The 26010-nt window shown below is 43.3% G+C and overlaps 1 protein-coding gene and 1 long non-coding RNA gene across 2 annotated transcripts in view; both read left to right on the top strand.

The window, feature by feature from the left end:
• The first annotated feature begins 11345 nt into the window (after nt 1-11345).
• Nucleotides 11346-26010, top strand: part of UBTD2 (ubiquitin domain containing 2) — a 57197-nt gene continuing 42532 nt past the window's right edge. Inside the window, exon 1 of the mRNA XM_030504503.1 lies at nt 11346-11561. Coding sequence (XP_030360363.1) covers nt 11492-11561 — 70 coding nt within the window. The 5' untranslated portion in view covers nt 11346-11491. The remainder of the gene's footprint in view (nt 11562-26010) is intronic.
• LOC115615857 lies at nt 11641-12692 on the top strand. Its single transcript, XR_003994152.1, has 2 exons — nt 11641-12167; nt 12281-12692. It is a non-coding gene; the product is annotated as an uncharacterized LOC115615857 (long non-coding RNA).

Raw genomic sequence — 26010 nt, 5'->3', positions numbered from 1 at the left:
AGAATAGACCACATTTTTTGCAGTTTGTTCAGGGCAGTAAAACCCCCTGAAGGGCTATTCAGTGACTGACATCAATGAATGCACGGGATAAATAATAGCAAACTGCAGCTTTGTTTTCTGGTGTTGGAAGAACATGAAGAGGGAGAATTATGTGACCGTTTAGCCTAAACGATGCCCAGCTGACTGTGTTAGCCCACAGAGCCCCATTTGTTTATCCAGTGATGCTATACACAAGTGTTTGGCAGACTTTTTCCAAACCACTTCATGAAGTTTTTCCTTAAATGAGAGCCCCACTGTCCCTTGCAATGTTCTATATTTCAAGCATTCATAGATTTTCTCCACTGAAGATTATTACAAATCACCAAGACAGCCAGCATGGAAAAATTGAGGGGCAAGAGGCACTGTTTTACTTTATATATGAATTGCTTCATATTTGTTGCTGCCACCTTTTCCCATGAAATCAGGCAGGTAAATGTCTAAGGAGAGGTAGCTGCCTTTCAAAAGCAGCTGGTCAGATGCAGCCCTAATGTCAGCAGGGGACAAAGCCCCCAACACTCATTGCCACAGTGTCACAAACCCATGCTGGGTCACAAAACAGGGGACAGCCCCCCAGGAGCACATGCTCACAACACACACATATGAATCACACCACACGACACAGGGGCCAGGAGGTGGCCAACACGAAGAACATCTTTTGAGTACCACTGAGTTTCTCTATTTTTTTCCCAAACTTGATTTAGCACAGTTCATCCTGCCAGTGGACAAGGCTGGTTCTTTATTAGGGGACTGCCAGCTGTGTGCTTGTACCGGCCAGAGGCAGGCAATGTAAGTCCTGGCTCAGTGTGAACTCAGTGCCGTAATGCAAGTTCTAAATCAGAGCTGGCTTACAGCTGGGTGACTCAGTTTGCTCCCTACAGCAGCCACAAAACCATGCTCTTAGATGGGGCAGTTGGCTCCAAATCTAAACTGAAATGTTCTTCATTTGCTTTTCACATTAACCCCCTTAGTGCAGCACTTTGTATCCACCCCAGACTGAGGTGACAAAGAGGACAAAGAGGACACTTCCGTGGGTAGAATTTTTTCCCTTGCACAAGTTAGGCAACATTAACTTGGCTTTGCTGAGAACTGTGTTAAAACCTTTTAAAAGATTATTTTTTTCTGGCACGGTTGCATATGAGACTAGAGAGCTCCCTAAACACAGAATGAAATTTAGCATCAGGACACAAAATGAATGATGTTGGGCAGCTAACATGGCTTATACACAGAGAGGGCAGAATTTCCAAAGCACTTGCAGGAACCATTTCAACAGTTTGTCAGAGGTGGAGGCTTTCAAGTATGCTGCCCCTTGGCCCATAGGGCAAGGGGAAAGGTGAGGTGCCCTCGTCCTGAGGTGATGGACATGAGCTCTAATCATACGTTTTGACATGTTTGCTCTGAATCTCATGATCGGATATGTCATTTCCATTTCACGCAACACAACAGTTGGCATCGGCTATGGTCTGGCTCACCCTAGTGGTCTGAAGCTTAATGAGATGTATGTAATGCTCTGTAATTGCTTTGGGTGATTTCAGTATTAACAAAAATTCATCCAGTCACTCTTGAGCAGTTAAATTAAAAGCAAACTGGATTTTGCTAACTGTGGTGTGTTTCCAGGTAATAAATGCTTCTTAACAAACCTCATAAACCCTCCTCTTTCTGTCACACTGAATGTAATTTGGATTTTTATGGTTCTTTTTAATAGTTCCTCAAATAATTTCATCAGCATAAAATCTCCTCCTGGATGGAAATTTAATAAAAAGCTGAATTGTTGTAAAAGGTATGAGCATGATCTAATCTTGCCCACTCTTATTCCCAGACCTTGTAAATATATTCCTAACAGTCTGAGAGTTAATAATTAATAAATGAAATAAATTACTTGGAAATATCAAGCTTACACCATGCTTTCCCCACCTGTCTGGCCAATAATAAGTAACACTTTCATGTATAATTCAGACGTCCCAATGCCTCTGTGGTCCAGTGCAACCAGCTGCACTACCCAAATAGAGATGTGGAGTGTCCCATGAATTTGTATCATCATGACTGTGCCTCTGCCTTTGGCACCAGTGGGTCTCTTGTATTTGTAAAGCTGCACTCATGTGAGTTTGCTGGGTTCAGACCTGAGCAAAAATGCACCCAAATGAAGACGCAGAAAATGACTGGTTCTTCTTGCAGGTCATGACATGGCAAAACAAGAGGCCAAGGACATGAGCTATCATCTGGCCATGACTGACCCAGCAAGAGAAGAGTACCAAAGTCCCCAGTGCAGCAGATGGTCTGCGCTACTCCAATCCCTTTTCGAAGTTACCGCTGCAAGTTCAAAACTGCCAGAAACATTTGAATGTGTCTGCATCTTTCCATGGGTCATACATGTGCTCACATAACCGTTGGGTGGATAACCAATGTTTTAGAGTTTCACAATCCATCTTATAATTCAGTAGCCTTACAATAGTGTTCTGCAGTTCAGATGAGCAAACACATGATCAGGAAATAATCCCTGTTTGGCAGCATTAGTTTTAGAGATAATTGCTCCAAAACCACAGTCTTACTTTTTCTGCAGATCTGCATGAGAGGCACCATTTATTGAAATGAGCAGTTATGGGTAAAGCAGCTCAGAGGTTTGTTACGATCAGCCAGACCATGTTTGTGCTGTGGAGACCAAGACTTCCCAGCTCTCTGCCTGGGTACCACGTGCCTGTCTGCATTTGGGCTCTGTTCTGGATAGATGCTGCTTTGCTCCATCACAATGTTCTCCCTCCCTCACACAAAGCATCACCTGGTGCCTGGGCTAGAAAGGAGCTGTATATGCAGGCTAGAATAAGGGAAGAGCACCTCTGGAAACGTGTGGCTGTCCTTAAGTCAGCAGAGCTAATGGAATTTATCCCAAAGCAGTTGTGAACCAGCCAAGGAAATTTCTAACGCATTAGTGAATATCTCTCAAAAGTGATGGTGGCAGGCCCCAAGGGACAGGAGAAACAAGCAGTGCCCTGGTTTTAAAAAGGAGAAAAAGAGGCCCCAGGAGTTATCCACCAGCCTGCCTAACTCTATTTCTTGGAAAGATACTGGAACAAATTATTAAATAATCAATATAAACACCTTGAAGATAATAAAATGACAAGAAAAAGCCAGCATGGATTTCTCAAGAACAAATCACATCAAATCAATCTAATTTCCTCCTCTGATAGAATAACAGGCCTGGTGGACAAAGGAGAAGCATATGTGATATATCCTGACTGTAAAAAGATTGTGTACTCAGTATTACACGACAGTCTCATGAGCAAATTAGGGGCATGTGAGCAAAATGGGAACATAAACAAAATCACCATAATTTGGGTACATAAGCAGGAGAAAAAAAAACACTTCCCAAACAAGCTATTTCAAGTGGGGACAGAGGAGCCTGGTTCGTTCATCATGTCCATTAATATCTGATTCGTATGATAGCAAAGATAACACAGTTTTATAAGCTGGGAGCTATTGTAAACAATAAGGAGGACAGGATTTGAATTCAAATTGATCTAGATAATGGGATGAAATCTGTAAGCTGAAACTCAATGAGGACAAATGCAAAATACCATGCTTAGGCAAGAAAAATCGAATGTACGAACACAAAATGAGAAATAACAAACAAAGCATTGCTGAAAGGATGATGATACCAATTACTTCACCACTTCTGCCTGTGTGCAGAGTATTTCTTTCCCGATTACGATGGTTAACCTAGAAATTGCTGCTGTGTACAGATCTGTTGACATTGACAGAGCTGGTGGAGGTTCACTCTATTTTTGGCAAAGAAAATTGCTTTTTTCAGGGTTTATTCATTGCAAAGTAATTTTTTAGGGGGAGCTAAAGTGGTGAAAAAAAGCTAATGTTGAATAACAGAAGTGATCCCCTTCTCACTTCAGGCAGTTTTACTCTCGGGACAACAGTACTGTGGGCAGTGTGTCATCGCGTGCCCATGAGCCCTCTGACTCTGGACTGTCCAGCCCCGAAGGACAGAGCTCACCGTACTCACCCAAGTTCAGCCCTATGCCTAGCACTGCACGCTGGTTAAGACAAAAGACAGAGGAAGCCTCAGGAATGGCAATTTACCATTTCCAAAAAAGTGTTTCTTTTTAGATCCTGCAGCACAAGTTTAAGAGGCCTTTCATGTTCCCATACCCAGTAATACAATGTTCCCATTTACTAATATAAATATTTTAACTACTTTCCCATCTCTTAATGTTTTTCCTATCACCTATTGCAGGTGTGATGTGAGGTGACATGAATCCAGATGGCAGTGTTAACAATAACACAAAGGAGGAGATCTCCTGGTAGAAATACTGGAGATCACTCCTTAGCACCACTTCTGCTGAACTGGCCTCCTTTGAGGTTTGCTCTAATCCCTGCATCCCTTCAGTTCAAGTTGCTGGAAATTGCTGAAGAGTGCAGAGTGCTGAAGTGGAAATTAAAGCTACACTTCTTTATCTGAATTCACAGAGCTTTAAAGTCAGCTCTGTGTCCCCCTCACTGGGCTCCTCACATGCACTGGAGGACACATCTCCACCAGGACACACCAATGAGGGTCACTTATACCGTGCTCCATCTCACACAGACGTGTTATTTTCCTCGATTCATACAAAGACTATCTAATAAGGCAGGAGGAGAAACTGTCTCTTTGTTTATTGGAAATATAACAATAGGATGCTATTCTAAATCCCGAGGCATTATACAGCATAGGGGACAAACAACAGTCGTCATGAGCCAAGATCTCTTGTTGTCGTTACTGGTTTTTTTAATATCGCAGAAGTTCAAAACAGATTTTCAGCCAAGTTTATCATCCCTGATACAATTCCACCAACTCAATAGAGTTACAGTGTCTATGAAATAAGCTTCTCCTCAGAGACAATAGTGATGAGACAAGCTTTTGACACACATCCAGGCAAAGTCATCCAACAGTTCAGTGTGAATGTATCCTGCCATGCCAGCGATCTTGTTCAGTTGGAGGATTTTTTTTTCCCCTTTCCATGCAAAGCTCAGTCATCTAAAAGAGATTAAAATATTTCACCTCTGAATACTGCATGTCACTATTAGAAACTAAGAGCTGGCAAGAATCTGGGATCTGAGAGATTGTATCATTCTTGTTCTCTTGGTAGCATCTGGCCAGCGATAGCTACCATTGTCACCATTGTCATCTCTGTTTTTCTCTGTGTGACTGATAGAAATGAACAGATCTGGGGTTTATGCTTATTCACCCCTCACCCTTTTCCTCTCCCTCCCCTCCATAGCCATAGGGATGTTGTGGGAGGTCCCGATTCCGTGGCTGTGGCCCTGGTGCCTCTCCTCCTCATGTCCTGCAAACGGGTAGTGACTGGCAGTGCCGGCATGCCTGACCTGCCTCGTGTGTGCAGTGAGACCTTCTCCCTTTCCCTGACTCCATTTCCCTTCTGGGTAGGCACCTGCCCAGACACACACACTGCTGTGACTTGATGTGACCTAGCGTTAAGCAGGGAGCGCAAAGCAAGAGCTTGGCCAGATGTTTCCTACTGCTGAGGAGAGCGGAGGAGGAATGAATATCCCACCGGACTGCAACTGCAGTCCAAGCAAGCACTTCCTGAGCACATGCACCTTCTTCCAGCTCCACAGCCCATGAGAATGCTCAAGATGCAAATCTCAAATATTTGGAATATTAACATCTATCAGTTTCACACGTTCCTTCAAGTAGCATATTTCTTGCATGACTGATCCTGCCATATGGTAACATTAGCCTGTACCATTACCATCTGGCTCAGCTTTAATTTTATCAAAAGCATTTTGACAGGAGGTATCATCTTTCCTTTTCCACCCCTCCTCCTCCTAGCGCCAAAAACTGTATGATTTCACCTCAAATGAACCCAGTTTTCGGTCCCTTGTGAGGTTGTATGTATATTCTGTCTAGGAAACAGCTCTTTGATTTCAAATGCTTTGCATTTGGGAAGCAGAGCTAAAGCCCAAGAAAAAGGGAACTCCCAAACTTCTTTCCCAGAGGAATTTTTGAGCTTATTAGCACAAAGGCAAGAGAGATGCAATGGTCATGGGTGTTATGCATTTCTTCCACTCTACTTAATTGCATGGTTTATGAAATAAAAGTTCCTTAATCAGCCCTGACTTACTGTCACCACTGCTAGTGTATGCCTTCATTCTTGCTGGAAAAAAAAAAGAAAAAAGGGAAATACATATCTCTTGCCTGGTTTCTTCTCATTCATGACCACAGACGTTTTTATCATGCCCCCTGTTACGTTCTTTTTCTGAAGTAAACCACATCTACAGCCCCATGTCTTCCCTTTAAAACTTCAGTATCCTTTCGGGTAGAGATATGGGATTCTGAGTGAACCCTCCAGATACTAATACAATATTGATAATAGTAGCAAATGCAGGAATGGTAATAGCATAGCCCTTAGCATGGCCTGTGCTTCTGTGCTGGATCAGTGACCCAGCAGCCTGTAAAACAGTTTGCAGGTAGGCTCGGGCCCTAATCCACATTTCCTCTCTTTGTCCCGCTGCCGCTAATCCTCTTCATTATTTAGCACACAGATACATAACACTTCTGTACCCACCCAGGCAGAGAATCAATTCAAATGCAACTGAAAGAGGAGAACTTGTCCACAAACAGCAGGTCGTAACGAGATAAGGTTCTATGGCAGCCGATTAGCAAGAACTGGCACTTCGTGTGCTTCAACAGCACCATTTGGCTTTGAAATAACATATTAAATCCAGTGCTGTAACAATAACAGCGGGACATGAATGACTGCTTGGCTGCAGATCAGCAAGAAAGCACTACTCTTCAAACGTCATCAGAATAATAATAATAAAAAAAAAATCACTTAAAATATGCAATTTATTTTGTCTGTACAGTTTCAGTGTGCAATCAGGGAGGTCACCACAGGAGGGAAGCAGTGTTTCACTTTTGTTATTTAATAGTCAAGACTATTTTTTTGTTGGTTTAAATGTACATTTTGACCATTAGAAAAACCTCCCTGATGTGTCAAAGCAATAAATATCTCTTATTCAGAAAATTTAAGTTGACAGGAGCTGTTTGGGACAGTGCATTAAAAATCCCCTGCTTTCAGAACAGCTTGCAGAATTCAGAATTGATGAAAAATGGGAGCATGTTTGAAGGAGAAGCAGCAATAAAGCTGTCATGAAACAGAAAATGAAAGCAGACAGCTCACTTGCCACCTGCCTTCATGTGTGCCTGTCACGATGGTACCTGTTGGCCAACAGTTGTTAATACTTTAAGATACATGGTCCCTCTATACAGTTAAAAAAATGAATTTGTAAATTCTTGATTTCCAGTGCACACAAGAAATGGAAGTTGTAATGGAATTGCTTATACACCTGTAGCCTGAAGTTAGAACAACTCTTTTCCCACAGACACTCAGTGTTTGAGAAACATAACTTCACAAAGTTCTGGTTTTAAAGATGTGAATGAAGGGAGAAATAATCTGGTTAAACTCTGGACTGATTCATTTATTCATTTTCAAGGTTTTCAGGCTAAAAAGGAAAATATTTCCACTGTCCCCGTAAAATAATATCAGTGATGAAACGCTCCACGAAAAATCAGTCTTTCCTCCACAGACTGTCTGGTGCACTCTGACCATCTGGGACTCTTGCAAAGTGAAACTGGCAGCAAGGAATATTTGGGGGGATTTTGTGGGTTCCTGCAGTAGAATCCACCACCCCTGGAGATTCCCACCACTGTCTCTGATGCTGCACATCAAATAGGGTTATTTAGCCTTTCTAGTAATCCTTTTCCTACAGCAATCGAGGATAGAAACCACAGAGCTTTGCAGAAATGTATAAAAGAAAACTGAAGCATCACCATTCCTTCTGTTATTAACAGAGAAGAAATAAAGAGCCTGCCAAAGGAGTCCACAGGAATAGGTGTGCGGCTTTGCAGAGGTCAGGAGAGAAACATAACCTGCTCTTCACAGCAATATACTCTCCAATCGATGAAATTTCCCTCAGAAGCTCGATCTTTGCATCCCAGCATTTTCAGGAGCAGAAGTGTGTGTCAAGGCATTTGGAGCGATGTGTTTCTGCTCCTGGAGACGTGCTGAAGGACATGCACTACCAGAGGGCACAGAGGGGACACAAGCAGGACCAGGCAGACGTTCACTCTGTTTATACCTGGCCAGCTCTGGATGTCCTGATGTCTGATGAGGTACCTCAACCACAGGGATCCCTCTGTGCAGTAGATTTCTTTCCCTCGGTCATTCCAGGAAAACAAACTCTGCCTGGTTTAACACCATTTTGACACCACTTTGTGGTCTCTAGGTGGTGCAGACTGATAACAGTTGCTTTAGTATAGCTTTCTAAGACACAGATTATATTAGCTTGGAGTCAGCCTAAAAGTCACTGGTGGGAATTTTGGAATGGAAGCCAGCTTTCCTCAAAAACACATCTAAATATAGGTGCTGTGCATCATATGGGGGCAGGGAAACCTCCATCATGTCGCCTGTGAAAATGAGGCTACAGCTTCATTAGCTTGCAGGAAGAGAGCCATGTGGAAGTAAATCTGAAAATAGCAACCTGCTAAATTTCTTCAGAGTCTCTGAAGAGGAAGACAGGCTTGGCATGACATGGTGGTTGGACTCCATGGTTCTTTCCTGCTTCTGCTTCCTGTAGGACCTCTAGCAAATAACCTCTCTTGTGTCTCCCTTTCCCATCTGTCAAAGGAAGATGAGAGAGATCTGGGTAGACTTTCACTTATAATGATAAGACTTTGATACTACAGTCCTGGGTGGGACTGATAAAAATCAAGATGTTGATGCCTGAGACAGAAGTTTCAGTACTGGTGCAATTTGTCAGCATCTCATACTTGTTCCCACGCAAAGCTGAATCATCAGAGAGCAGGGATTTGTCATACTGTATCATCATGTGATGGCAAAACTCACCACCATTGACTGCGAGCAAACAGTGAGATCCCAGTTGGAGAGTTTTGTGTACTGTTGAAGTACACAAAATATTTTAATGTATAGGAATATATGGGAAATAACCCTGGCAATGCATATGTAGGTTCACTTAGTGCTTCTCCACATGCTGCACTCATTGGCCATGAACCTCATTGCTCCAGCCCTCCTCATACAACACGCAGTCCAGTAGCATCTTGTGCCAAAAGAAGATCCTTTAGCTGTTAGCACTGTAGGGTTTATGACCCAAAAGAATAATATCCAATCATACAGGGTAGCTGTACCTATATGGAATAGTCAATCCATTGCACCACTTAATTTGCGAAATGACATGTCTGATCTTCAAAGTGTATTACATCCCACACATTGCAGGCAGTTAACAAGTAATAAAGAGTAAGAATTAATTAATCCTAGCCATACCCCCCAGAGATATGTAGACAAACATTAATCTACAGATAGAAACAGAGCCGCCGAGGTTATGGGACTTGTCCAAGGCCACAGAGGGTATCTAGGGCAGAGCCAAGATTAGAGTGCAGAGACTGATTGCAAAGCTCAGTCCTTGCTTCTCGTGAAAATCAGTTTGAGAAGTTTGAACTTACTATTACAAATAACACATTTGTAAAAGTCTTGGTTTGTTTTGTGTACTTCATTGGTGTATTGCCTGTGCATCCTGATACAAGGGGTTAGGCTGTAAATACTGACTGGTCCATCTCAAGCGTTTATATACACACAAATACATATATATGAATTACACACAGTGTATGTGTGAGAACAAGGAAAGTCATGCTTTCTCCACAGAATTACCATGCCCTGATGATAATATACCCACATCAACACCTACTCTCATGAAAATTTGAAACATCCTTAACTTTCTTCTGTATTCCTACAATTTTGAACAAATTACATTCAATCCAAAATAAACCAAATACACCTGATGTACCTGTGATTGTACCTGTGCATGTTCAGGCCTCTGTGTAGCCCTCAGATACAACCTGTAAAGAAAACTAGAACAACTGAGCTCTGTGTTTCCTTTATCCGGTTTCATGTCTGCACAGACAAGGATTTTTTGCTTTTCTTGATGTAAGTGTGCATGCGTTCAGACTCTTACCATTTTTCCTTTGGTTTTCCTACCAGTCCTGACCTTCCTATTTGAGCCCATAAAGCAGACCACAAAGTGCTATGTCATTTTGTACTCAGATGATGAAATGCTCGGCATTTGCCACTCAGCTTCTCTCATACACTTGGGATTTTAATTATCGACACAAGTGCCTTCCCAAAGGCTGGCTGGTCATTTGGTATGAAGATTATGTGGGAAAATTAATGATAGAACACCAGATTTGTCCGTCCTCTCCTCTCACTGTGGCGACTATGAGCTCTACAAACAGCTATGCTATTTTAATTCTAAAAAATACATTTGCAATGTCATCTTCAAGGAGGTAAAATATGCTCAGCTTGTGTTTTGTTTTCTGCTGTTTTGCGTATCAGAACATTAAGCTGCCATGTATAGCAGAGCATGTGGGGAACCCGGAGCACAGTCTGTTACCATGCTTTATTTTTTGCACTGTCTGCCTCCATTTTTCAGTGTTCGGACTTTTTGCTGCTTGTTTCGAAGAGCTACAGTGCATCTGTAGAGTATATGAGCTGTAACTGCCTGAACCCACGGCGAGATTGCTACTGAAATAAGACAACCCCTCTAGGCATTAGGTGCACAGAAGACAAACTTTTTTTTTCTCAGAGGATAGAAGACCTTGATTAACCAAGCAGCACTGATTTTTCCTAGTTTTATTATAATTTAAACGGGCAGTATTTACAGAGGTGGCTGTATGATTAGCGGGACACAGACTTATCTCAGAATGCGCGTGTACTTTCATGTGCACATACATAATACAGGAAAGCCCCGGGCTGCACCGTAATAACAACCAAACACATCTCGCCACCCGAGCCAGGCGGACCCGGCTCGCCCGACCCCTGCACCCCCGAGCCTGGAAGCTGCGGTGCAGCTGGCCCCGCATCCCACACACAAAACCCGCGGCCCTCCACCTCCTCCCGCGTCCGCGCTGCGCCTAGGACCGCGACCCGACCCGGCCCGGCCCCTGCGGCAGGGACGGTCCCAGCACCCCGGGGCCGCCCTCCAACTTCCACCGGGGCTTCGCCCTGCCCCGCGGGGCCGCCGCCCGCCGCCACCCGGCAGGCGAGGGGCAGCCTCGGGCTCGGCGGCACCGGGGCGCAGCCAGACCCGCCCCGGCCTGCGCCCTGCCGCGGCGCAAGGTCAGGCGAGGTGGCGTCCAACCCCACGCGGCCCGGGCCGGCACCGGGGCTGTGGCGGGGTCGAGCCCGGGTCCGGGGCGGGCCGCGGCGGGCTGGAGGCGGAGCCGGGCGGGGGGAGGAGGCCGCGCCTCGGGGGCGGTGTTGCAGACCGAAGAGGCGGCTCCGGAGCCATCGCGCCTGCCCGGCCGGCGGCGGAGCTCGGCTACAGGGGGAGGGGGGTGGGGGGGCGGCTCGGCGGCGGGTCTGCGGGCCGGGCGGGCCCCATGGGCGGGTGTGTGGGCTCCCACCACGACTCCTCGGGCAGCCTCAACGAGAACTCGGACGGCACCGGAGGTGAGCGCCAGGCCCCGCGGCTAGGCGAGGGAGGGCGGGCGGGCCGCCCCCGGCACTGCGGGGGGACCCCGGCGCGGGCGCTGCGGGCCGGGGCCTGCGGTGGGGACGGGCCCGGGGCCGGCGTCGGGCGGGGGAGCCGCGCTGCCCTCGGGGCGCCGCGCCCGGCTCCCACCTTATCCCCAGCGCGGCCGCCGGGGCCGCAACTTTCCCGGGGCGGCGGCGGTGTGCGGGAGTTCGGCGGGGCGCAGGGTGGGCGCAACCCCGGCAGGCAGAGCCCCCCGGCTCCGCGGATGCAGCCCCGGCTGTGTTGGGACTCCGCGGCGCGGCCCCGGCGCGGCCCGGGGGCAGGCGGCTGATGAAATGGACAGGCTGGGGAAAGGGCCTGCCTCGGGCTGCCAAACTTTGTTGTCCTTGGGCTCGGCTCCTTGCGGTGTGCGGAAAATAATTCTTCAGATAACTCAGATCCTGGCACTGCTGCGGCGTTGGGGTTTATTTCTCTTATTCTCTCTAAGAAAGATGGATCCTTTCTGCCAGCCTAAATCGCCCATGCTAAGTAATCAATTTGCAGCGACTTCAGATGCTGGAGCAGCATGTTCTCACTTGTGTGTAAGTGCACACCTACTTAGTGAGCACAGCTTATGTGGAAACACTGCTGCAGTGCAAGCGGCCTCTACCCTTCTGTTTTTCTCTACCTAAATGTCTGAATGATTGCTTTTCAGCGTTCTTGGGTTTGTGGACCCCTGATGTTCTCCAGCTGAGCTGCGTATGCATTATTGTCATTTAAAGTCAGCCTACCAACAGGACATCTGACTTATAAGTAGTTCTCACACATGCAGCGGCCCCAGATTTCAGGTTGAGAATTGCTGATCTAGGACTACGTTTTCCCCTGTGCCTTATGGAATATTGTGAGTCTGGCTTTATTGCGGATGCTCCAGCTGATGGGTATTCTGTTATACCAGTGACTTTGCTGTCGTTCCATAAGGTAAAAAAAAATTCAGTGCTTACAATTATATCTGAAGCGGCCACCTGCTGATTAGTGCTGGATACATAGTTCATAGAAACACCAGCGTCCAGCTGCTAAGAACTGTGTAGAATTTAATCACATCATTGTCATTAAAAAGAATTCTATAACTTTGGCTAGTGTGAGTCTTCCTTATTCTTTTTCTCTATTAAAAAAAAAAAAAAAAGGAAGAAGTGAGATATCTAAAATGCATCTGTATGAAGCAGACTTACCAACCAGTAAAAAATGCAAGGGTGTCAGTGCAGAAAGGGCCATACCATACCAGAAGTCAATGAGAAAGAATAGCAGGAATTGTCACATTCTTAAAAAATCTTGTCCAAAAAATAGCATTAAAAGCTACACTGTTTGTTCTGAGACCTGCTTCAGTAGCTAGGTGTTATGAGGTGAGATCATATCACAGAAATAGCCTCAGTTTAATTTCCTCACTCTTATCTTGCCTGTGATGTTGAACGAATGAGATAGGAAATATCAGAGTTTGGCTGATATCGTAAAATAGTCTTATTGCAGACCCAGTAGCAGTGCGTGAGGTGGGCAGTCTCCATCCAAGTTGTCTGCAGAGTGCCATCCCGGGTGGGATGCATTTTCCTGCTTGATGTTTGCACTGCACGGCACACTGCTGCTGCTTTGGGGTTAAATAATCTATTGTGCTTGGTACATTAGAACAGCAGCCTGGTTTTTCAAGATGCAGGAGATGCAAAATGTATGTCAGCTGGCTCATGTTGATTCATGCTCTAAGGATAATGTTCCTTAAGGTTGTCTTGCTGAAGTGAGAAGTGATGAAATTTCAGTTGAATTATGGGCTTCTTAGGACTGTCTTAAACAATCAGCTACAGTGTGCAATAGCCTGTTTTGTGACGTTATGGATCTGTTCCTGCCTCTCAACAAGAAAAAAGGGTGTAGGTTAAGCTGAAAGAACCTCAGAGTATCTTTTATAAATCTGACTCCCGAGATGGCCAAACCCAGCCTGCACTAATTCTTAGCTTTACAAATTTTGCAAGTGTGCCCACACCAAGTATGAAATCTGACTTGCTCTCTCAAGGGAGCTTATGTCTTGAAGCATCAGCAAGTGAACCAGCTGAAGCACAAGTGAACACGATTTGGAGACTGTACAGAAAGGTGATTTAGTCCTGATTCCCCTGTAAGGCTCATTTCCTCCAGCTCCTGGGCTGTGACCTAGTCTGTTGTATTCACCTTCAGATTGCTGTCAGTGAGCAGGGCCAGATAACTTATAAATCTCAGGAAGGTGTTTTGGAACAAAAATCTCCATTCTAATCAGAGCGCTGCCAGTGATGGATTTATTTTGGGGGGGCTTTGTCTTTTCCCCAGAATGGAAAAGTTTCATGGAGAATCAGGAGTGGTCAAGAGATTGGTTAGATGGCAATAACAGTGCTTGATGCCGCATGAAAGTGGGATCTCAAGTCAAATTCATACAGATCTCAGTCTATTACAGTGCTCTGGGGACTGGTGACATCCTGCTCAATTGTATCACTGGAGTCGAGATGAGGATTTGTCACATCCCGGTATTCTCCTCGGTCCATTTGTCAATCACTGGCACTTCCCGTTATTTCTGTGCTGCTCGGCAAAGCTGACAGCGTGCCCCGACCACCTGCATGTCCTTTGTATTCTAACTCTTGGTATTTGCCAAGGTCAGGTTGCTTGCATGTATCCAGAGAGCTGTTGCATATACTCATGTGTGTCTCTGTAAGATTGAGTTAATCAAAAATACCAGCTCTCCGATGTGTGTAGCAGCTTATTGCATGTTTCTGTTTGCATTGACCGAAGCAGGAGGAGTCTGTTCCTTAACCAGAATTAAACAGATGCTGCTCTGCCCATCCTGCTGGAAATGAAATGGTCTTTGCAGATTGGTACCAGCTGTTTCATTATCACTGCTCTTCTTAGCAGGTTTTTGTTACAATGAAATATTGCTTGTAGTATTTAGGAAAAAGTTCCTGTCTTGGTGCTTGGTACCATCAGAATGTATTGTGGTGGGTGGGTATCCTGGATGGTGAGATGGATTAAAGGAGATACAAAGAAGAATAAAAGGTGGTTTTCAGGTGATTTATAGACACATGATTTCCTCCCCTCGTCCCTTTAGCCCAGCTGTCTCCCATCTGATATTCCGAGCTTTTAGAAGCTGAGCACCGTATCTCTTCTTGCTGTGCCTAGTCAAAGGAGACAGTTTCTGCAGGATTGTGAGACTGGCAGAGAAGTAGCTGTTCTCTCACCACTTACAGGTTATATGACTTCTTCAGGCATGTTTGCACTTTGGAAGAGCACTAGGTTTGGAGTAAACTGCTGAAAAATTCTGCACTTGTGCCTGTACATAAGGTTTATAGCTTATCAGGTATGTTCAGTTTAGCAAAACCAGGAGAACTTGGATTGCCAGCTTGCCATCCCCACAGCCAAGTCCTTTCTGGAAGAATCATCCTATACTTCTTTTCTTTCTTTGGAGGGGAGCAGTAGGAAGAAAAAGGAAAAAACATGAACCCATTCATTTTCTTCTGGCAAACTCTTACCCCTGTTAGAAGTTGCATATTACTTTGTCTTGGTAAAGTTCAGTAAGACAATTATTTGTGTGGAATAACGAAAGGGCAGGAAATCCAGTGTCTAGAAGTATGGGCATGACAAGTCATTACGGATTAAGCCTTTTGGCTGCAGCTGTCTGATTGCTGCTGTGCTCTCCCTGACATGATGTTCTCCTGCCTGCTGGAGTTCTTATCGCCCTTCTTTGTTATAAAAGATGCTGATTCTCTTTGAAATTTGTCTTCTTTACTGCTGCCCCTCTCACCCAGCAGTGATAATAGAGACAAGTGGAAATAGGGCCACACTTTTGACTGACACGCTATAATAGGAGATTATTAAAGCTATAAATTCCTCCTGCAGGATTCGATGCAGTGCTGGAGCTTTGTTAACTTCTAGAAAGCCAGATAATGTGCTCAATCTCTTCTTTTGGTAACTGGACAACAGTTTCTTAAATATTTTCTTTAGAGTGCTGTGCAGTGCTGCATATCACATGTCTAATTTGAAGTTACAATAACTGCTTTCATGGTGCTTCTATGGAAGACTGACCAAGGGAATTTGCATATTAAGTAGTCAGATTTGTTGCTCACAATTGGACTAATACAGTAGGGCCATGCATGGCTTGCACGGGGGGGGGTTAAACAAGCATCTCATGACTGAGCAGTTAATGGCATTTGGTGCCTACCCCTTGTATCAGAGCATACAAAGTGTCTCCCACTTCCAGATTGCGTTTTGGCTGTTAGTTACAAGCTGTGAGGGTGGGTGCCCGCACACAGCACCTTTCTGGGGTTTCATTTGCATCTAAAGGAGGTAGCTCTAGACATCAGGTTGTTCCTGCTGGTTTGTAATGCAACCCTGTAATATGGTGCTGGATATGTTTTTGCAAAAGTAACATTAAATCAGAGCTGGCATTAGCTGTTGGGTCTTGCTGTGGCTTTTTTTTTTTATCAATAATAAGAAAAGCTTAGCATGGCTCTTACAACTTGCTCTGAATCTCTCATGATTTCCCCAAGAGTATGTGTGGTTTTTGTCAGGGCTTTGTAATAAAAGTAGCCTTTAATGGCTCGATTTCCTGCAGGCTGGGCATCCACAGCCCCCTTGAGATTATTGGGATCTGTGGATCTTATGCTGAAAACGCCTGATAATTCAGTCCCACTATTTTTCTACTGGGATATCACTTTAATGGTATGTCACTTTTCATTTGTAAACTAATAGAGCCTGGTTTTGCTTTCAGGTGGTCACAAGTAACTCTTAAGAAATGAAATAAAGTGTTACTTTCACTGCTAGTAAAGGCTGATGAACACAGCTGTTCAGTTTCCTTTTTGGTGTTGTTCCTTCATGTAATTGTTTGTTTGGTTTCTAGATGAAGTGATTTGTTTCAATTTCTCTATTTGGGATTTTGGTGTTGAAAGCAACAACATCCTCCACTGAATATTAAATATAATAAATTGTACATTCATTGTGCTTTGGAGACTTTCGATAAATGGAAAAATAACAGTTGCCTGTTTGAATAAAATCTGAAACCCAGTGATCTGCTCTTAATGCAGCAGGTAATATGATAGCTATTATTTTTCAAGTGAATGTTGAATAATATAATTCATGAGTCACAAATTATAATACACTTGAAGCCAGAAATAAAGATTTGCCTTATAGTTAAGTCTTGCCAATTCCTGCAAGTCTTCTTGCAGGTACAAGAAAGGATCGAGTTGGCTACAGCCAGTCTGGTTACCGAGCTCCTGAAAGAAAAGAAAGAAAATAAATATCTAAAAAACTTCTGACCGGAAGACTCTGTTTGAGAAATAAATACAACTGCTCCTTTGCTGTTTTATAAGCAAAAAAGGACTGTGATACCTGCAGGCTTTGGTTCAAACTTTCACCCTGTCTTGTAGACAACCGCCACGTGGAAGTCAGTTACGTTTCTAGGCACTTGTTTCCAATTTGCTACCTCTGCTTCACTGCCTTAAAGTTCAGACTCCTTTGATACAAATACTTCTTTACCTCCTTCCTTAGTCCTTATGTTATTTATTTATTGATTTGTTTGTTTATTTAAAAATTCAAATTGCTTATGCCTGCTACAGGAAGGTATGCTGTACTGGCCAGTAGGTACTTCATGATCCTCCCAGTTCATTCTCGCCAGGTTCAGAATGACTTTTTGAGCATGACTGGTACAATATGTCCATCTTCTCCTGCAGAAAAGCCAGATCCCAGTGTGTCCAGAGCCATACAGCATGGCCTAAGTACTGCTCTGAAAGAAAATGCAGGAAGGGCTTGGTTTTCCTTCCCTTGGGGTGTTCCCTGAGAAGAGGCGCAGCTGGGTGCGCGGCCATGAGCTTTCCCTTCCCAGAGCTGGTCGTATCCCTGTCTGGAGAAGGGAAGAGCATTTCTATGGGGGAGTTTTGCCATCCAGCAGCCAGGGTGAAGCAGGGAAGTTGGTGCATAGCAATTTAAAGGCAGGAGTCCTTGGTTCACCTTCATCTTTCCTACAAGTGGGTGCTTTGGGTGAAGCTTGTGGAGGTTTGTGGCTTTTATTTTTCTTCCAGCTGGAAGGTGTGTAGGATTCTTCTTTTGCAAAAGTCATATTACGAAATTGAGCTTTCTCAATCTTCCTAATTCTAGTTTTAAGAGCTGCTCCATTTAGACAGCTGTAGTCATCATAATTGTAGTAAAAATAGAGTAAGCAGGCAGATGAGGTGGTTCTCGGGGATGTCTTGCTAGTTTGGGATGCTGAATTTCAACATGTGGAAAGGTGCTGACCTTGGGTGGATGCCGGGACGATGTGAGCATTGCATGTGTACAGTGGGCTTTCAGAGGCATCTGCTTGCTTTGTTTACTGAAAGCCTTTGGGCTCTGTTTGCTTACAGCAATGCTAAGGCTTTGGCGCTTGTATTGGGACTTGGCAGGGCTGATGAATCCACGTGCTGGGAGCGAGTGTGCAGGGCACATCAGATCCACTTGCTGGGAAAGTGCCTGGGCCATGGCTGCTGGTCCCGCTGGTGGGAGGTTGGTGCCAGGCATCACTTGGCATGGGAGCGTGGTGAGAGTGATGAGACTCAACTGTCTGAAATCAGAAGGGAAAGGCTATGGAGTGAGCTATTCTGCAAAGCAGGTGGAGTACAAGGAGAAATAAAAAAAGCTGAGAAGTCAGTAACCTGATTTCTGGCTGTTGAATGGAACACTTTACTTGCACTCTGACGTTTACTATACACTCTGACTGTATATTACAAACTGTATGTTGTCTGGCTGACATCTAAGATTTGAAGAAAGAGAAATGTTCCACTACTTGGGAAGCAAAAGAAGTGCAGGTGGGTTTTTGTTTGTTTGTTTTTAAGGAACACATTGTGATTGTGTTTCCAGTGTGAAACATACAGAATCTAATTCAGTGTTTCATCCTGAGTTACCAGTATCAGTAGAAGTGACGCATCCAAAAACAGCATGAGTGCTCATTGCACTGCTTGTACAGTCAATGGAAAATACCTATAGCGTAGTATGTAACTTGATATTTTACTGTCTTGACTTGTGTGCAGTAAAATATGCATGATGTCTACTGTGGTTTATTTAAGGTTCAGCTGGAACCTGTATTTTGCATTTGCTGCCTTTTGCTGACTGTGGGCTGATCTCACTCACAGCTATTAGCCAGGTTGTAGCTTTCTCTCCTGGCACACTCAGATTAGGTTTGTACAAAACCTATATGAGGGATAGACAAAAGATGGGGCAGTGCAAACTGCGTAAAGAGGTTTTGTTCTGCTTCCTACCTTTGAAGCAAATTGAAAACTACGTCTTAAATGCTGAATGGGACTGGAGTTTCTTAGGCTACCTTAAATATTTAAAATGACATGAGTAGCCTGTCATCCCGAGACTTCACAGTACTGAGAGATGCAGGGACATGGCAGGTTCTGCAGGTAATAGGTGCCTGAGCAATTAATATATGCTATCAATTTACAGGAGCTGTTCTACATCCAGGTGACCTATTAGGGCCTAATGTAAAGCATTTAAAAATTGTATTTCATAAAGTAGAAATACTGGTGGGGATGGGGATTCTTGCTGCTGTGCTTGCGTATTAGATCACTTTAACAGCTCCTCCCTTCATTCTTTTCCCATCTTGCTTCCCTCCATGTTGGTGAACATGATTTAAAAGGAAAAATTCAAAGCTCTGCTTGAAAGTCATTTGTGGGAGGAGATCGGCACAGTTCTGAATAAATGATTCTTCGCTTCCGTAGCAAGTCAGATGTGCGGAAGGATTTTTTTTTTTATATATATATATAAAAATGTATATATAGACATCCTTGTGCTGAAGATTAGGTAGAAGGGGGGGGTTTGGGGAGTTTCAGCGTGATCTATCATGTGGTTTTCCCACATTCTCAAACATGAAAGAAAAGGCACTTCACAAATGGTAGTGAAGTGCTTCAGTAGTGTTCAGCGAGAACAGGTGCAGCCCAGGGGGAAAAGATTAGAGACTAAAATGTGAAAATGTATCATACAATGCTGCAGATTGCATGTTATCTTTGCACTTATTTAATAGGCAAAGTTTATCCTTATGTAGATACATTCACTCTAATGTTATTGATGCTTTTCTATAAATAACGAAAATATTTTCCAGACAATGAAATGATAAACATTTTATAGTTTGTAACAACTTATAGTTTAATAATTTAAAATAAACATAGCAATTATAAATAATTCTCTTAGTTCAGACAGCATGTCATGTAGGAAGGCATTTTTCACCTTTTCCCAATAGAAATGCGTGCTCTTTGAGAACACTCTGGGGCCTGAGACGGCATTGGGAGCGGAGTGCAGCAGCTTGGGGTTGGAAGCTTGTTACCTTTGTATTTTTAAAATCCAGTCATGGAGCTCAGTTTCTGCTCTCACGCTGTGATCAAGGGCACTCTGGATTCAGGAGAAGGATCTCTCGTGGCATTTACTTTGTCACTTTATTTCTTCGCCACAGAACTATCATCTCCTGTGAATTCTTGTCTGTATGGGTAAATACAGTCTTTTTGTAAAAGACTACCTACAAAATAGCAGATAGTACCTGCAGCTGGTGAATGCCATTTTCTCCTGCCAATTGTTTTTTGGCCACACGCTGCTGCTTAGGCGCCTGAGCCTACTATAGAATATCGGCTATCACAGGATAATGGCTGGCTGGTGAAAAGGTAAATGATTTAAGTAAAAATTGCTAATTCACACACTTCATATGTACTGCATGAAGTATTTCTTGGCAGAGATAGAGCAAAGCACTGTCTGTGTCATAGATGCTGGACTTAATGCCCTTGGAGTGTTTTCAGATGCATTTGCTTCATCTCTGGTGCAAGTAAAAGCTGTGTATGTCAAAATAACGTCTTTAATGCAGAATGCTTAGCTGTCAGTCGGACTTTCAACCACCAAATGCTTCTGGAACTCTCTTGCAGGAGCCATTGCATTGTATCCCCCTCTCTCCCATAGGGAACAAGAAGGACCTCAGGGCCATGCTGGAAGCAGGGAGGGGACACTCCCCATGTCTCTGAACATGGAAGCATGTTTTGGGTTTTTTTGGTGCAGGTTCAAGTTCTGTTTCTACTAATTGCAAGCTCTGGATGCTCCAAGTTTGTTAGCACATGGACTGAGGAGACATGGGCAATAAGCAGTTTGGAAGTGTGAATGGGAAGCAAAGTGTGGCATACATGTTAAACAGTTTGGAAACCATAAATGTTATCTGAAGATTGGACTAACAATTTTCCTAGCTCTTGCTGGATGTATTCACAAGGAGGCTATATTTGGTGGCAGCAGTAGTTAAACATACGTTCAGATGAAGCTTAGCACTCCAGTGCTTCACACCTCTAAGTAGCAGCATCCTTTGCTGTTCCCGGATTTGGTCTGGTTGCCTGTTCGGGAGTGCCCTGCTTGCTGAGGGTGAGCAGATCTCTTCCTTTGCCTGTGCGTTACGTATGTCCAGTGCATGTAATGAGCAAACCTGCTGAAGGGGTGGTAAATCACAGGTCCCAACTGAGGATTAGCACTTTGAGGGGTGAAGAAGGGGAAAGCTGTCAAATATCTATTTAAACTTTGTTTTTAAAGAGATGGAACTCACTTGTGAATTGCATGTTGATGACTTGGCTCAGGAAAATACATAACAGACTGCATTTTTTTGTATTTTTTTTTGCTATGTGCCTACAAGAGTGCATTAAAAGAACATGGCTTGCTATAAATACAAGCACTTAGCAAATAAAAATATGTTTTGTAAAGTGCTTATCAATATACTGGATATTATTCCAAAACAGGTTTAAATGCTCATTTGAGATGAGTTGTCTTAGTCATTTGTGTGTTGGGTTTTTCACATCTGTAGATGTGAAAGATAAATCTCCATTGTATCTTTATACAAATCTAAAACTAGTTCTGATGCCAAAACAGCTTGCACTGCAACAGAAAGCCACATGAGTATTGAAATCGCATTGCTTGATTAAATCACGTGCTTTAAATCAGTCACACATTGTATAGCCTCACACTGATGTTACTTAATGCAGCATCCCATCACTGCCTTAACAGAACCAAAACAAGCGCATTTGTTGAACATGTCCAGGACGCTCCAGCTGCTGCACTGATACTACAGCACAAAAATAGCTCCAAAAATACTACAGGCTCATCTTTTTTCTTTAACTGAAACTCCTTCAGAATGGAACAAGAGAAAATGCACAGTTTTAGTCTCTCCTCTGGGAGGAAGAAGGAGCAGCAGCATTGTCAGAACAAGTGAGCATGGCTATCATGGTTTGGTATTGCAAGGCAGTACTGGAATGAAAGTCCTTGAGGTGTAAATAATCTAGTTCTTGAATGCTGGCTCATGGTAGAGACTCTCTGAATGAGTGTGCTTTCTCTCAAAATGAGAAAAAACAATGTGTTGTACAGGAAGATTATTTACTTGTAGAACCCTAAAAACAATTTGACTGTATTTGGGTTTTCTTTTTCTTTCTGAATGTCATGTACCCTTTGAAAATATGCAAGGTTCTTTTCAACTGTGGCAGAACTTCCTGGGCCACCATCGCCTTGGAGAGATCATGATGTAAATAATGCCATGTGGCTAGATACAGTTTCCAAAAATTTTTCCATCTTTTGTTTCTTACAGAGAGAAACGCTACCAAAATATGCTACTTAGAGTTAAAGGAAAACTCCAGCGTTTCGTGACCTTCTATATCTCTCATGGATTTTCAAATCACATTTCTTTGGGGAGATGTGCTTACAGCTGGAATCATGTTATTCCTGAGTACAAGTTGTTGTCTGGATCTCTGTTGGATTAGCTTATGAATTCTGAATAAATTGAAGCAAAGGAACAATAGTGGCCCCAAAGACTTTACAGTGTCATAACTAGCCTGTTCAGGTTTGGTGGAAGCAACTTTTGCATGTTCTGAGCTATCCTTATCCACTTTATGTCAAGTAAGCTTGACCAGAGGAGAATTCTTGAGAGTCTTACCATCTTGCTGGTGTTTTTACCTTGCCTATTTAGCAGTAATTAATGCTCCAAGGTACCCATGTTTTATAAGGTACCATTTCACTTCTGTATTGATTGGCATTGTAGTCCTTCACCCGCTAAAGTCCAGTAAGGTGTTAGTAGAGGCAAGTCTCAAGACTTGTATGTGCTTTGTCTTCCTGGGAAGTTTCACACCCTTTCTAGCAGAATGACTGGTCTGTTGTGCACTTAATTCTCCTAAACACTATCCTTTAGGTTTAAGTTGAAGAGGAGGAGAGGTCATGGCTTGTGATTAAATTACCACTCTAGCTTTTTAGGCAGCTTGAAAAGTGAAATACTCTGCTGGTTTTTGGAGAGTCGGTGCCCAGCAGTGGAGAAAACACCCATTTGAAAAAAGAGGATTTGGAGCTCCTTGTTTAACATAGCAGGAGTCACTTATTGCTGCTGGTGGAGATTTCCAAGTGGTTTTGACACAAGTTGGTCCAAACCAACCAGGATTAGAAATTCAGGGGGTGTATCAGCTGGTGAACCCCAAATGAAACACCCCCTTTCGTGGGTCTAGCTAACTGCTGCACCTTAGAGTAGCAATTACTCCTGCAGAATGGGTGGGCTCCTTAATACTCCCTATTCCCAGCCTTCATCTGATCCAGGACATGACCAGTCATGATCAGTTCCCAGGAGCAACTTTTTCTCAAGAATTCTTAAGTAAACTTATTTAAAGCAGTGCTTACCACAGGTGCTTCAGAATACTGTGTTGGAAAACAAAGGAGTATTTCTTTTGCATTCTATATAACTGTTCACTTATACTTTTTTCTGGCTTTATCTATCCTGAAGAAGACAGGTGTTGTATCTTAGGAATGCAAGTGCAATTTTTTTACTCCAGTTATGTTCTTTCTGATTACTATATTCAGGGAAAATGGCATGCCACAGGACTATGGAAGAAATGACATTAGCATTTTATCTTATTGTGGTGGGAAACTTATTACCAGGAGTTAGTAATTTGCGTTGAGCTCCACGTTAGGAAAATATTATAGTTAGTAAAAATACTTGGGGTGGCGGAGGAAGCATTTCAGTTCCTGCCAGTGTCCTACTTTGTTAACATCTCTTGGCGGGCTACATCCAGAGAGATGCTGAGAGCGATGCTATCTGATAATCAAGTCTGTTAAAACCTGGTATTACTAAGTAAGTTTTATTAAGTACTGACAATTCAGCTTAAAACAAGGTTTTGCGAAGTCCAAGATGGCAGTGCCAGCAAAGCCTTCTGTATTTCCTAGTTCAGTGCTGTGTCAAACAGAATATTCTGTCTTAGAAATTCTACCAACAGATTTAATCTCATCTTAAAAACTCTTTCTGGGTTTGCCTACTCAAGAATGCTGTTGCTATCTGATTGCTCTGCCTGTCAAATTTCCAACCTGAATTCATCTCCCATTGATAAAGTGCACATCTAGCTGCTCAGTGCAGTCACCCTTCCTTCTTTCACATGTCTCATTTCGTTATTATAAATTAATATGAGGATTTTTTTCCAACTGCAGGAACTCTTCCCATGCAATTCAGATTTAGGTATCTGCACTGTTTCTTTTTCTGGTTCTTGTTATGAAACTTTCAAACTTTCACTTGTTTATGTTGAAGGCTAATAAATAAGGAATCCTTTTTCTCACAAAACAAATAATTTTTTATCAAAATGTTTCACTGCAGATTATTATGTGTTAGTCAATTTTGATGCTAAATAACGAGCCTCTATGAGTTCTTTTTGGCTGGGGAAGCTGGGGTGAATGCTACTCAGCCGTGAACGTTTTCAGGTGCGTTTTTCTCATGCTCATTCTTAGCTTTTACACAGGTTAAAACTTTTGGATTATACAGAGTTTGGTTTTGATTGTTTGGTTTGGTTAATATTACAGCCTGCTCTTTCTGTGGAAATACGACTGAGACTGAACAGCTGAGTACTGGGTACGTTATTGACCAGTGTTTAAATGTTCCTAGGTCTAGCTTTTCCAAACAGAGTGATTGCTGAAAACATACATATTTCAGTGGCTTTCTTGAAGTAGTAATTTGGATTGAGAGCCTGGGACAGTTTGGATCAGCTCCAGCTGTTGCAGGTGTAGGTATCTAACAGATTGGAAGATACCAGCTCTTCTGTGATAGCCAAGAGGAAAATGCTGTGCTGCAGGGACAGGAAATGACTTTAGTTTTAGCTCTGTCATAAAAATAGGGTTGGTTCAGAATACTAGAGATCAAATTTCCAGGTTTAGTATGAAGAGAACATGAAAAGAGGATTCTTCCTACTTGATTTTTCCAGCCATCTGTAAGTAGCTGGTATTCATCTTGGACGTACCCCAGCAAAGATTACTCTTCCCACAGCAAAGGAGTCTCTTGTTTCTTACTGCCTTTCTGATTATTATTTTAATAGCCTCTGTTGCTAGTAGTGCCTAAATATTGCTGTAATAGGGAGGATCCTGGACACTGGCCATAGTTTTATGAAACAAAGCTACAGCTTAAAGTAAGCAGGAGAGAAACTACTGTTGGAAGAAATCACTGCCTGCGGCCTGGCCTGAGCTAACAGAGCTGCTCAGTCTGCTCGAGTCCCTGCTGTATGCTTTCTTTCCATTCCTAGTTTTGATACAGGCCTTTATAAGCAAGGAAACCTAAATACTTTCTTCGTATATTTATTCTATTTGCTGAAGGATCTGAAAGAGTTTCTTTCATGTTTACAACTTGTTTGCTATTGGAGTCTGAAACGCAGCCCCAGTTCTGCTGGATCTGGGGTTTGAGGCACCCTTGATCAGAGCTGCAGAAGCAGCACTTCATGGGCATGGTTTGCTCATTAGAGCACAGTAATTAGTTGAGCGAGCTGGGTGAATCTGGAATGTGCTTGCATCTGGCTGTTTTTGTAAATTCTGCTAACTATGGCCAGCGATCAGTTACCATAGTTTTCATCCTTAAATTTGAAGCTAGGCTTACATTTCTTTTAAGTAACAAAAGAAGGCGTGGAAGACGGTCTATTTAGTGCTTGCTTTAACTCGGAACCAAAGACTTTTCCTACAGAAACTTAACTTTGAAGTCAAGAATCAACACACACTTATTTTAATCTGCTGTTACAGCACTCATGTCTTAATAATTTATGAAAAATATGGAAGGTGCATCTGTCCCGAGGAACGATAATACTTTTGCTTATGATTAGATGATGACACCAGAGAAATAAACTCCTTCAAGCATTAATGTTAGTACCTTTTTAGAAAACACAAGCAGAGCGCATGGTCAAGACCTACTTCAGCTATGAGTGGATATGTAACAGCCAATACCATTACCAACATAATCACTGCATTACCAGTTTTAGTGTGCTCTGAATTGTTGAGAAATAAATGTGTTTTCAATCAAATTATGTTCTGTAGTGATCCCTTCATTTGAAAGGAAGAGAAGTTACTTAAGGGATGTGCTGTTGTGTCCATTGGAAACGCTGCCCTTCGGTGCAGAAC

Source organism: Strigops habroptila, chromosome 12 (assembly GCF_004027225.2).
Source record: "Strigops habroptila isolate Jane chromosome 12, bStrHab1.2.pri, whole genome shotgun sequence".
Taxonomy (NCBI): Eukaryota; Metazoa; Chordata; class Aves; order Psittaciformes; family Psittacidae; genus Strigops; species Strigops habroptila.
Note: the sequence above shows the minus strand (reverse complement) of the source record. Positions and strands in the feature narration are given on the sequence as shown.